Source organism: Rutilus rutilus, assembly GCF_951802725.1.
Source record: "Rutilus rutilus genome assembly, chromosome: 10".
Taxonomy (NCBI): domain Eukaryota; kingdom Metazoa; phylum Chordata; class Actinopteri; order Cypriniformes; family Leuciscidae; genus Rutilus; species Rutilus rutilus.
In genome coordinates this window covers 17,043,825-17,058,006 of record NC_140215.1, presented here as the reverse complement: position 1 = coordinate 17,058,006, position 14,182 = coordinate 17,043,825, and the positions used below count along the sequence as shown (strand labels likewise).

Below are 14,182 nucleotides of genomic sequence, written 5' to 3'. Positions count from 1 at the left end.
TCACAACAACTCTGTGACTGTTCTTGAATGGCCCAGCCAGAGCCCTGACTTAAACCCAATTGAGCATCTCTGGAGAGACCTGAAAATGGCTGTCCACCAACGTTTACCATCCAACCTGACAGAACTGGAGAGGATCTGCAAGGAGGAATGGCAGAGGATACCCAAATCCAGGTGTGAAAAACTTGTTGCATCTTTCCCAAAAAGACTCATGGTTGTATTAGATCAAAAGGGTGCTTCTACTAAATACTGAGCAAAGGGTCTGAATACTTAGGACCATGTGATATTTCAGTTTTTCTTTTTTGATAAATGTGCAAAAATGTCAACAATTCTGTGTTTTTCTGTCAATATGGGGTGCTGTGTGTACAATAATGAGGGGAAAAAATGAACTTAAATGATTTTAGCAAATGGCTGCAATATAACAAAGAGTGAAAAATGTAAGGGGGTCTGAATACTTTCCGTACCCACTGTGCATGTGTGTTGGCACAGATTTCATCCATTCTGAGCACTTCCAGACTGTGGTAAAAATCTGAACACCTTGTAATTATATCAGTAAGATGCTTTCCCTCCAATATATTCCTCCATGTTCCCTCCCCTCTTATAAAAGGCACAAAGAGGATGCAGACACCGCCCAGGGTGTCCGGCTGGAGCAGAAGTTCTTTTGTGAGGTTGTGTTATAGGTGTGTTCATCGCGTTGACCGAGTCTTTGTCTTGAGTGCCACTGTGTCATTTTTACTGCCTATGGGTGTCTGTGTGTCAGATATAAGTTACATTCCTTCAGTCTATTAAGCTCTTTGAACGATTGACCCTTCTGATTTGTGTGAAGTCATCTGAGATGAACTGCGTATGGATTCATTCTTAAGAGACGGAGCAGAAAAGAGGCGTTAAGGGTGGCAGACGTCCCTTTGTGTGTCGGTCACAATGCTGAAGTGAAAGGAGGCAGGATGCTTAACATGCAAATGAAACGAGAGAGAAGGAGAGGTCAGGGTGGACATCACTCAATGTCACATTAACAAGCGCTCGTCCCATGATGGGGTATTAAACGCTGAGTGTGAGAGTACGGCAGCTGCCTTTCGTTGGCACTTTTCTATTGCATTTAAAAAAAAAAAAAAAAGATCTCTGCCAATCTGGACTGATCCCAAAGAGATTCATTCAGAGAAAAAAAGAAGGATGGATGCACCTTATTCTAATGTGTAATGATTATTCTATCTCATACATGACATCTGATCATCCATCAACTGTTTGACCTTGTGCATCTAAATGAACCATAAAGAGAACCAGAACCAGAAATTACTTAACTTCCCTATTTGTAAAATACTCTATCGCACAATGCTGTATTCTTAATTTTACCTGTATTGTCCAGTGTGATGAATGAACTGGAATAAAAGCAGCAATTTAAAACATCTCTTTCTTGAATCATTGTCTGAATTGTGAATAGCAGCTGATATTACTTCCAGTACATTTGTCACAATGAAAACGAAAGGTCAAATCATTATGTTAAATCAGCCAGTCTTTATTTATTTCGTTTTTTTTTTTTTTTTTTAAATATGAGGTCATGTGACAACATTATAGCTGTTTGAAACATTTATGGTTGCTGATTGCACTATTTCACATAGTATCCTTTTTAAAGCAACAATTTGCAGTATATACTGCACTGTATTCAGTAAGCAGTATGCTAGTATTCCATTTTTAAAAAGTATTGGCTGTTTCTGGAATCTGTTTTTACTTCACTGGATCTCGATCTTAATATTTGCATCCATCTAATTCTTTCCAGCTTTCCATTTAGTATCATTATTCATTATTATGCTCAATTCCAAACTCTGACTACTTGTCATTTCTTCTCCTATTAGACTTTCCATCTAAAAATGTTCCCCATCTCTCTCTTCATCACTGTGTGTCTGTCCATTAGGTTTAATGTTAAAGTCAATGAGAGAGGACATTTAGTTTGTGCCTTCATAAGAAATGGCTAAGTTTAGGTCATCATTCTTTCTTCAGTAAATAAATAAATAAATACTGATTTAAAGGCCATTACAGCTCACATTCTTACCAAGGTATAAATTCCCAACAGTACCTATTCATTTTCTGGCTGTCATTTTCCATTTTCTGGGCAGGGTGAGTTCTGGAGAAGTTGATAAATAAACAGACCTATGCTATTTGAATGTAATCATGCACTGCAGATGCATGCATAAACAACTGAATTATACACTCAATATATTATATTATTAAGTTAATTTTATTATTAATATTATATGAATATTATTAAGAAGTATTTGTTTAAGATGTGTAACAGAATGCAAGAAGAAGAACTGAACATTTTTAAAAGTGCTGAGATTATACAGAGGAACTCTGATCCTGTTTTTTATAATTGTTGGACATTACTGCCCCCTAATGGTCGGATGTATGTCACTACGGGTACTGGTTTGTCAGCTCTAAGAAATCTATCTAGAAAGCTTTGGTTGATGAATGAAAATACTATTTTTTATCAAATAAACGAATGTTGTTAAAACATTTGATTATCATTGCAGATTTTGGTACTCTAAGAATATGGTCATTTTATATATTTAGCTATTAATAGGCCTATAACTTTTGAACTAACTTGTTTATCACATTGAATTGAATAGGATACTTTTGTACCATACTGGTTGATATAAATATACAAAGAGATAGAAAATACATTCCATTATTTCTTATCAACAATATGAAGTGCATTAGGCATTGTTTCCCAAACGGTGGTTCATGAAGGAAAAGCAAATCTTAAAGGGGTCCTTGATTATGATTTCACTTTTCTAACTTTAGTTTCTGTGTAATGTTGCTGTTTGAGCATAAACAACATCTGCAAAGTTACAACGCTCACAGTTCAAAGCAAATTAAGATATTGTTTATATGTCCTAAAATTTACATAAACCCTGCCCCTGGGAACACGCAGTCCATGTTGAGAAGAGGAAGAGTTGTTGTTGCACATTTGTGAGTCTGGTCAAGCTGTCGCATCCGTCTTTTCTCATGCGATACAGTACGCAACACGAATGCAATAGCATGTCACTCTGTAGGCATCTTACAACAGTTCCCACACCAGCGATTTTATTATCATGATAGAATATGCTAATTGAAGATAGTTAACTCCACATCAGCAACATAAATTCATCAACTAACCATTCAGAAACGTCACGCTGCATTCTAACGTGTTGTCACTTCTTCTGGAGTCTCTCCATCAGTATCTGACTCCAGTTTAAACATAATAGGCAAAACAGTTTCTGACATTTTAGAAGCTCCACCCTCTGTGCCAGGAGCAGCAGCTCATTTGCATTAAAGGGACACACACAAAACAACGCGTTTTTACTGACCCTCAAAAAGGGACAATTTTAACATCCTGTAAAAAATGATCTGTGGGGTATTTTGAGCTAAAACTTCACATACACACTTTAGGGACAACAGAAACTTATTTTACATATTTTAAAAAGGGGCATTATACCACCCCTCTAAATAAATCATAAAAAAAACTGATAAAATAAATAATTTTAAAACAATAAAAATGTTATATTTGAAATGCAAACTCAGAATATTACACAAACCAGCATTAATTATTTTAAATGACACAAATATACTTTATTTATTTAATCTCACTTTATTAACCAATGTCTTTGCCTTTGACGATGATCGAATTCAACCACATGAATAAGCAAAAATGACTTTAGATAAACATTACATTTGTGTTTAATTTTGTTGTTTTTATTGCTGAAGTAAGAGTGTTTAACTTTCTTCTCCCGCGTCCTATTCTTCTGCAATCCGGAATATTCTCATTTGTTTGAGCTGCGCCCTCTTCTGTACAAGTGTGAATTTGCATTTCCTTCAGCTTGAGGAAATATAACTTTAAAAAAAACAACAAGCAAGCCAAGGTGAGGAAAAGTAACTAAGTGACACAATTAGTTACTTTTTAGGGCGTAACGTAATATTGTAACAGATTACTCTTAAAAGTAACTTTCCCCAACAATGGTTCTAGATAGCAAAAAGGTACATTTCTTTTTTCTTTTTATTTTCATGATGATATCATACAAGTATATTTCTAATAACTTACAAATAAAATTCTAATAACTTACAATATATTTAAGCTGTGTTTTCACTTTATTTTACTTAATATTTATTTTCTGTAGGGTTTGCAATTTTTACAACACAGTAACACAATTTTTGTCTAAATACAGTGTTAAGCCCAGACTTGTGTGATTTTTTTCTAGCAATATAAATTAAATAAACATCAAAATTAAATGGGAAAAAATATGCTTAAATTAAGCTGTAGTAGCAGGGGCTAGCTGGGACCAAACGAAGATTTGTTTATTTGTGCCCTCGAGTGATTTAAACTGCATGGTGATTAATATAAAATATATATATATATATATATAAGTGAACGCGTGCATGAAAAAGAAAAGAAAAAAAGATATATATATATATATATACTTCAGTTTTCACCTTTTTACAGTCAATGCTTTTCACACGCAGTCTTTCTGTATAGGGTGGAACCTTTGTTCATTTGTTTGTTTCTTCCGGATTGGTTCTGATGTAGCACGCGCAAGAACACAAGTACGACACATTTATCATCAATTAATTGTTTTTCACTCTCTACATAGCAGTTGACATAGACATATTCTTGAATTAATATAATAGCATTTCGAAATGTGCTTTTGAATGAGTTTTGGATTAGTTTTTTTCGGGAAGCAGTGAAAGATTTATTATAAATATTTTACAGCCTAGTGAATTTAAGATGTTATCGGGTTTGCAGTTAGATGCGAGTTTCACTGCTGTGTATAATTAGAAGTTCTTGAAACGTTTCAAAAGGCAGCATGTGCATGGCATATGTCTATTTGTAAAAATGATTTAAATGCGGATAATATTTGTGAATTTGTGAATATCACATATACAGTGAATGACTGTATATGTAAACACGTGGATGTATATGGACCATAATATACAATTTCGTAAAATCTTAGTGGAAAGATTTAAATTTCAGAAAACATCAAGCAAGCCTTCTTTAACTCAAAGTACCAATGAATGTATATGACACACATTATAATACATGAAGCAGATGGCAGTGCATCCTAAAACTGACATCAAGCAATAATTGTCACACTGAGTGAAGTGATCTAACACAATGCTGAGGATAAAGGCACAGCCTCTACTGCAGACACACAGATCATGTTGGCCTTTGGTCCTTCAGAGAGGTCATCGGCAGGCCTCCATTAAACATGTGTGTCTGCTCTCTGAGAGGAGGCGTCAGGGTCTTCTGTACCCCTTCAGCGGTCTGGTGGAGCACCTGTCCTCACAGGACAATCAGGCAGAATTCAACATCTTCCATCCCAGCTTGGAGGAGCTCCGTCAGGCAGAGACACTGTTCACTCCCTCCTCTAAACATGTTATCGACTACTCAACCTCTGCGGTCCGGATGGACCATGTACCTATTCTTAAACAGCCAGAGGTGAGAGAAAATTTCCATTAATTGTCATCACTTGATTAAATGACAAAGTACTTGAAAAAAAAAAAGAAAAAAAAAAAGGGTTAGTTAAGTGCCAGAAAAAGTGATTGTTTGTTTGCAGATGACACTTTTACATAATTAATTTAATTTTAATAATCCAATGCAATGAAATTCAGACTTTTTTTTTTAGAAGTGGCTATATAATATAATAACAGAACTATAATATACTTATTTTATATACAAAACCACAATTTATTTTGTGATTCCAAAAGTTTCAAGAACTCTGTTCTTCAATAAAAACAATAATTATAGAGGGTAAAAAAAATATGATTTCTGTTTCATCTGCATTGAATGCTTTTCTTCCATTTTAATTAAGTTAGATTGTTGTAATATATTAATATTGTATTTGTAATAACAATTGTAATCATTTTAAGTCATCCTGCAGCCCCTTGCAAGTTCAATACCCTCTGTTTGCACTAGACATTTCAAACTGTGCATCATGTTTGCTCTGTGTGCTTGTGTGTATTACAGGTGTGTTTTATGGGCAGGAGTAATGTGGGGAAGTCATCTCTCATCCGTGCCTTGTTCTCTCTTGCACCAGAGGTAGATGTGCGAGTCTCTAAAACTCCGGTGAGTGTATATGTTATGAATGTTCTCCACCGTTCACTCCTTTGTGCTTCGAAGTTGCTTCTTCTCAATTTTTATTTTGACACAGGGTCACACCAAAAAGCTTAATTTCTTCACTGTGGGAAAGGCATTTACTCTTGTAGACATGCCTGGGTATGGACACATGGCCCCTCGGGACTTTGTAGAGATGGTTGAACCATACCTTCAAGAGCGTCAAAAGTAGGTTGATGTTGTTTTAAGGATACTCCTTCTTGTGTGCTTGTGCTGAGTTTAAAAAGTAGTAGATGATCAAATTCATGTCAGTTATGACATATATATATATATATATACAGTGAGGAAAATAAGTATTTGAACACCCTGCTATTTTGCAAGTTCTCCCACTTGGAAATCATGGAGGGGTCTGAAATTGTCATCGTAGGTGCATGTCCACTGTGAGAGACATAATCAAAAAAAAAATAATCCAGAAATCACAATATATGATTTTTTAACTATTTATTTGTATGATACAGCTGCAAATAAGTATTTGAACACCTGTCTATCAGCTAGAATTCTGACCCTCAAAGACCTGTTAGTCTGCCTTTAAAATGTCCACCTCCACTCCATTTATTATCCTAAATTAGATGCACCTGTTTGAGGTCGTTAGCTGCATAAAGACACCTGTCCACCCCATACAATCAGTAAGAATCCAACTACTAACATGGCCAAGACCAAAGAGCTGTCCAAAGACACTAGAGACAAAATTATACACCTCCACAAGGCTGGAAAGGGCTACGGGGAAATTGCCAAGCAGCTTGGTGAAAAAAGGTCCACTGTTGGAGCAATCATTAGAAAATGGAAGAAGCTAAACATGACTGTCAATCTCCCTCGGACTGGGGCTCCATGCAAGATCTCACCTCGTGGGGTCTCAATGATCCTAAGAAAGGTGAGAAATCAGCCCAGAACTACACGGGAGGAGCTGGTCAATGACCTGAAAAGAGCTGGGACCACCGTTTCCAAGGTTACTGTTGGTAATACAAGACGTCATGGTTTGAAATCATACATGGCACGGAAGGTTCCCCTGCTTAAACCAGCACATGTCAAGGCCCGTCTTAAGTTTGCCAATGACCATTTGGATGATCCAGAGGAGTCATGGGAGAAAGTCATGTGGTCAGATGAGACCAAAATAGAACTTTTTGGTCATAATTCCACTAAACGTGTTTGGAGGAAGAAGAATGATGAGTACCATCCCAAGAACACCATCCCTACTGTGAAGCATGGGGGTGCTAGCATCATGCTTTGGGGGTGTTTTTCTGCACATGGTACAGGGCGACTGCACTGTATTAAAGGGATACTCCACTTTTTTCGGAAATATGCTCATTTTACAACTCCCCCAGAGTTAAACAGTTGAGTTTTACCGTTTTAGAATCCATTCAGCCGAACTCCGGGTCTGACGGTACCACTTTTAGCATAGCTTAGCACAGATCATTGATTCTGATGAGTCCAGTAGCATTTCTTTCAAAATGACCAAAGAGTTTCAATATTTTTCCTATTTAAAACTTGACTGTTCTGTAGTTAAACCGTGTACTAAGATCGACGGAAAATGAAAAGTTGCGATTTTCTAAGCCTATATGGCTTGGAACTACTCTCATTCCGGCGTAATAATCAAGGAACTGTGCGGCTGTACCATGGGTGCAGCAGGCGTAATGATATGACGCAGCGCCTGAAAATAGGTCTAATAGGTTAGACAAACTTAGTCCCGGTCACGTTGGAAGAAGTTACCGAGCTGGGGACTATTTTCAGGCATACATTTTTTTTACATTTACATGTATTGCGAGATTTTGGGGAACAACCTCCTTCCCTCAGTTAGAGCATTGAAGATGGGTCGAGGCTGGGTCTTCCAACATGACAATGACCCGAAGCACACAGCCAGGATAACCAAGGAGTGGCTCTGTAAGAAGCATATCAAGGTTCTGGCGTGGCCTAGCCAGTCTCCAGACCTAAACCCAATAGAGAATCTTTGGAGGGAGCTCAAACTCTGTGTTTCTCAGCGACAGCCCAGAAACCTGACTGATCTAGAGAAGATCTGTGTGGAGGAGTGGGCCAAAATCCCTCCTGCAGTGTGTGCAAACCTGGTGAAAAACTACAGGAAACGTTTGACCTCTGTAATTGCAAACAAAGGCTACTGTACCAAATATTAACATTGATTTTCTCAGGTGTTCAAATACTTATTTGCAGCTGTATCATACAAATAAATAGTTAAAAAATCATACATTGTGATTTCTGGATTTTTTTTTTAGATTATGTCTCTCACAGTGGACATGCACCTACGATGACAATTTCAGACCCCTCCATGATTTCTAAGTGGGAGAACTTGCAAAATAGCAGGGTGTTCAAATACTTATTTTCCTCACTGTATATATATACTGTATAAACATAAATACTGTAGATTTTATTTATCAATTAACTTCTATTAACTAAATCAAATCAATATTTGGTGTGACCACCCTTTGCTTTTAAAACAGCTTTTATCCTAGGTACACCTGCAGATAGTTTTTCAGGTAGCTTTTCAGTTTAGTTTCTTTAGTTTCAAGTAGTTTCTTCATGTAATCCCAGACGGACTCGATGATGGTGAGGTCAGATCTCCTTGTGGAGAATACCAGCTGTTGTCAGACTCCATGTGCATACAAAAATCTCCCTGGATTATTACAATTAGTGGCAAAAGGAACACAATACAGCAAAATATATAAATAACTGGCTTAACACAATATATGGAAGTCTTAGTTATCCTTTTTTTTTATTTCCTTCTTATGTGTCTCTATCTAGTCTGGTGAGGACGTTCTTGCTGGTGGATGGAGGTGCAGGTCTGCAGAAGGCAGATTTAGTTGCTGTGGAGATGTGTGAGGAGTTCAATTTGCCTTTTGTGGTGAGTGTTTATCGCTCATGCTTTTACCATGACAGTGCAGCAGGGGTCGTTAGAGTACTATACACTTTTAGCAACTTCTCAGCCTAGATTAGTGGTTCTCCTCCTTCCAAGGGGCCATCAAGATGCTTTAAAATAAACTAAAATAACCACATCTTTTTTTCTTTTCTTTTTTTTCTTAAAGAACCCAGGTTACCGCTGTGTAGAAAACCCTGGATATATGAAGTAGCCTAATTTTTAAAGTGTGATTTCTAGACCTGGAAAAGTCATGCAATTTAATAAAGCTTTATAACTCAATTGGAATTTTTACACATTTTATGACTATGAATTTTCTATTATATTCTATTAATGCCAAGCTCTAATATTTTTATCGGGTAGAAATTAAGTTAAAATGTTATTAAAAAAATGTATTCTTATTCAGAAAATCACAAACAACTGGAAAAGTTAAGTTAAGTGGGGCTTCCTAATAATGTTGACGAAAATGGGGTGCCATTGAGTCAGAAAGGTTGAGAATGACTGATCTACATTGATCAACTTATTCTAAGGCTTTGTTCAGATGGGCAGCAGAGTTCCCCCTCTTTTTTTGTAGTAAATAACAGCAAAAATGCTTTAAATAATTTTAATACACAAGCTCGATCCAAACAACATAAGTGATTTGATATCCATGCTGAGTGTCAGTCCTAAAGATTGGGTTAAAAATACTAATAAGAATTGATTATAGTGTAAACAAGTACAAAATACTTCTTCAGCTCAAAGGTTTATAAGGTTTTAACCAGTTTTCTCTCTGTGTCATGTTTTAGCTGGTTGTAACAAAAATAGACAGAACTCGACAGGGCGCTTTGTTGGGTCTTCTTCTACAGCTTCGGGACTTTATCAAAAATCAAACCAGCACATGTTTCCCACAACCATTTCTTGTGAGGTGAGATATATAGACACACATCATAATAATGCCAATCATTTTGCATCCAGAATGGTTTACACACATGCAGGGTTCAACAATGAGAATTTTTTTTTCTGTTTTGAAATCATTTAAATTCATAAACACTTGTTGGAAGACTATCACAAGTCAGTTTTGACAAAACCTTGTTTATGTTCGCCAGCAAGATAACAATATATATGTCAAATCAGCAGATGTTGCGACAACAATGTAGAAAATATCACAGAAAAAAGGGAAATGGACTAGACTGAAAGGTCTCATATACTGACCAAAGTCCATCCTTATTGTTGAGCCCTGAAAGAATATATATACAGTGGGCTCCACAAATATTAGCACCCTTGGTAAATATGAGCAGAACTGACCGTGAATTTCTCCTCTTGGTCTTTCATTTTTAATTAAACCAATGATGTATTAATTAAATATTATCATAATTATTTTTCTCTGAAATACAGTATATGTATTACACAATTATTGGCACCCCTTCATTTAATACTTAATGTAACTTCCATTTGCCAAAATACCAGCTCTGAGACCATTCCTCCATACAGAATCTCTCCAGATCCTTCAGATTCAGAGGTCCATGCTTGTGGATTCTTCTTCATCGCATGCCAAAGATATATATATATATATATATATATATATATATATATATATATATATATGAATGTCGGGAATTTAGCCTGTGTGTCACTTCATATTTAGAGCCCAGTGAAACAGGATGTCATGACTTATCTCTTAAGTGTTCCTGATAAGTAAGGTGGAATAAAAAATATGCCATGTAAATTGGAATGTACTTTAGTTAGATTTTTACTCATTAAAATGAGTAAGGGTGGCAATAATTTTGGCACACATATTTTGGAGAAAAACTAATTTCATTTATTACACATTTATATTTTGTATAAATTAAATTAATTAATTTTTGTGAATATTTTGAATGAAAGACTAAGAGAAGAAATGGCAAAAACAAATTTTCACAGTCAGTTTTGCTCATTTTTTATCAAGGGTGCCAATATTTGTGGAGCCCATTGTGTGTGCGTAAGTACCGTGCATTTTTGTGAAAATACTAACGTGCCTAAGACTTTTGCACAGTGCTGTCATGTGAGAAAGAAAGTACACCCTCTTTAAATTTTTGGTTTTACGTATCCGGACATAATAAAAAATCTGGTCCTTAGCAGGTCTAAATTTTAGGTAAATACAACCTCAGATGAACAACAAGCCAAACTGGAGAAGCCATGTATTAAAAACTAAGTACACCCCATGATTTAATAGTTTGTAGAACCACGTTTACCAGCAATAACTTGAAGTAAAAAAATTCTGTTTTGACCTTATCAGTCTCTCACATCATTGTGGAGGAATTTCTCGGCACTCTTCTTTACAATGTTGCTTCAGTTCATTGAGGTTTGCGGGCATTTGTTTATGCACAGCTTTCTAAATGTTGGGTTGAGATCTGGACTTTGACTCGGCCATTGTAACACCTTGATTGTCGGAAAGATGGCTTCACATTCGACTCTAGAATACTTTGGTATACAGAGGAGTTCATGGTCGACTCAATGACTAAAAGGTCATGTGGCTCAAAACAAGCTCAAATCATCAGCCTTCCACACCAGCGTACTTGACAGTTGGGAAGAGGTGTTTGTGCTAATATGCTGTGTTTAGTTTTCGCCAAACGTGACACTGTGCATTATGGCCAAACATCTCCACTTTGGTCTCGTCTGACCAAATGACATTGTTCCAGAAGTCTTGAGGTTTGTTCAGATGGAACCTGGCAACCCTTCCAAACATGCCATACATGCCATCCAGTCTTTTTTCTAATTGTACTGTCATAAACTTTAACATTTAACATGTTATCTGAGGCCTGTAGAGTCTGAGCTGTAGTTCCTGGGTTTTTTGCAGTTTCTATGAGCCTATGGGGTGCGTGAAATTTCCGGGACGTCCACTCTTAGGAAGATTGGCAACATTCTTGATTGTTTTCCACTTGTGAATAATCTTCCTCACTGTAGAATGATGGAAATGGCATTATAACCCTTCCCAGATTCCATTATAACCAATCCATTAGATCATTGCTAATGTCTTTCCTCCTTGGCATTGTGTTAACACACACCTGAATGCTCCAGACCAGCAAACTGTCAAAACTTCTGCTTTTATCTTTATATTCACCCTTGCTGATGATCAGTTAATCAAAGGCATTTGATTAGCAGTGCTTGACTGCTACTTACTCTCTTAATTCCTATGGAAGCAGTAAGGGTGTCCTTAGTTTTTCACACATAGCTTCTCCATTCTGGCCAATTTTTTATTTTTTTTATAAATAAGGACATGCTGTAATATGTAATGTGGTGTTGTTAATCTGGGTTGTATTTACCTAATTTTAAGACCTGCCAAGGACCAGATGATTCTTAATATTTCCTGATATGTAAAACCATAGAATGCAAAGAGGGTGCACTTTCTTTTTCATATGACTATGCACACACTACCATCAGTTTGGGGTACTTTTTTTAACTGGGACATATTAAATTTGTCAAAAGTGACAGACTTTACAATGCAATTTTTTTAAATATATTTTCAACATAAGGAATTTCACTTGAGCACCAAATCAGCATATTAGACTGATTTCTGAAGTATAATATGACACTGAAGACTGTAGTAATGGCTTATGAGAATTCAACTTTGACATCAAAGGAATAAATTATATTATAGAAAAAAAATTCAAGTGTGATATTTCACTGTATTACTATTATACTTCTTTCAAAATCTTTCCAACCCCAAACTTTTGAATGGTAGCATGTGTGTGTGAGTGTGTGATAATCTGCATTTATCGCCCACGTTAAGGTCATTTCCTAATCCATCAGCAAGTGTCATCTTGAGCAGTGATGAGTTTATAATGCACACTCATTCTTAGTCACTATTTTTGCTTTTATGTCAGGGTGCATCTGTCAGAGGTTCCCTTGATCGCCAGTTATAAATCTTGTTATACAAATAAATCAGTGCCTCTGACCTGTAGTTTTATAAGAGCGAGGAATATGTTAATGTGGTCAGATGGTTATCAAGCCTGATGATAAGATAAGGCTAGGAGTTCTGGAAACAGTTGCATTGGCTTTGTTGTGTCAATACAGGAAGTCAGTTTTTCACAGATAAGGTGACATTATAACATAACATACATTTCTATCCCCCCCTCCCTCCCTCCTATGACCTGCAGTTCAGTCCAGTTCTCTGGGATTTACCTGCTCAGGTGTTTCATAGCCCACGTAACAGGAAATGTACAGCTTACCACTAAACAGTTGTGATTGTACTGCACTGCCTCACCATGTCACATATCACGGATGAATCTGAGGCCTGGCTGCAATGTTATCTGGGATGGTGTGAACTGTGAATAAAACCACTTTGACAATGATTAATGAATGATTAAATACTTGCTGAATCTATGTATTATTTTTAAATGCAGAGGCAGGAATCACATTGTTACTGGTTTCAGGATTCATGCAGCTCCTGTATAAACTCACTGAATGATCCAGGAATCTATTATGTAATTGTACAGCATGCATATTTGAGTGGACACATTCCTGTCTGTTGCTGTATATTCAACTAGAATATTTGTTCTTCCTAATAAAATGACAGTAAATGTTGCATTGAATCTGTTAAACTTTAAATTCTGCTCTTGCTTTCTGAGCTTAAACCAAAACTTATCAACATGATATGATGAAAAGCTCAAGTTTCAGATCAGTTGTTCTTCTAAAACTGTGGGCTTTTTGTAGAATGAATGAATTACTGAACCTAAATCCCAGCAAATGGTTTAGACCCAGTGAATGGATGACAATGATATGATATGTGATATGAAGAGTGTGTAATGTAACATATTTTAGCAACTGTGTGATAGTGAATAGCACATAATGGGCACAATACCGGTATACACATGAATATCTATGTGTTCTATATGTGTCACAGGACTAAACTTGCGTCATCGTTTTTAAATACCTCCGTTTTCATAAGTAACATACATTATAACATAACATACATTTCTATCCCCCCTATCCCTCCTATGACCTGCAGTTCAGTCCAGGTCTCTGGGATTCACACTACAACGCGAAAACTGCGTTTTCAAATGTATTCACCTTGGAGAGCATTTTCAAAAAGATTTGTTTTTGTTGCTAAATACGCCGTCTCAGTGTGGACGGAAGGCCAAAACGGAGAGAAAAATATGTGTTTTCAAACAAAAACGTATTATTGTGGACAAGACCTTAATTTTGGTAAGTCAGGTTTTTAGATT

The 14,182-nt window shown here is 36.4% G+C and overlaps 1 protein-coding gene across 1 annotated transcript; it reads left to right on the top strand.

Annotated features, from left to right (window-relative positions):
- The first annotated feature begins 4,526 nt into the window (after positions 1 to 4,526).
- gtpbp8 (GTP binding protein 8) lies at positions 4,527 to 13,562 on the top strand. The gene is made up of 6 exons (XM_084421486.1): positions 4,527 to 5,461; positions 5,990 to 6,088; positions 6,174 to 6,304; positions 8,888 to 8,987; positions 9,785 to 9,903; positions 13,115 to 13,562. The coding sequence occupies exons 1-6, from the start codon at positions 5,138 to 5,140 to the stop codon at positions 13,200 to 13,202; spliced, it is 861 nt and encodes a 286-aa protein (XP_084277612.1). The 5' UTR covers positions 4,527 to 5,137; the 3' UTR covers positions 13,203 to 13,562.
- The last annotated feature ends 620 nt before the right edge of the window (positions 13,563 to 14,182 follow it).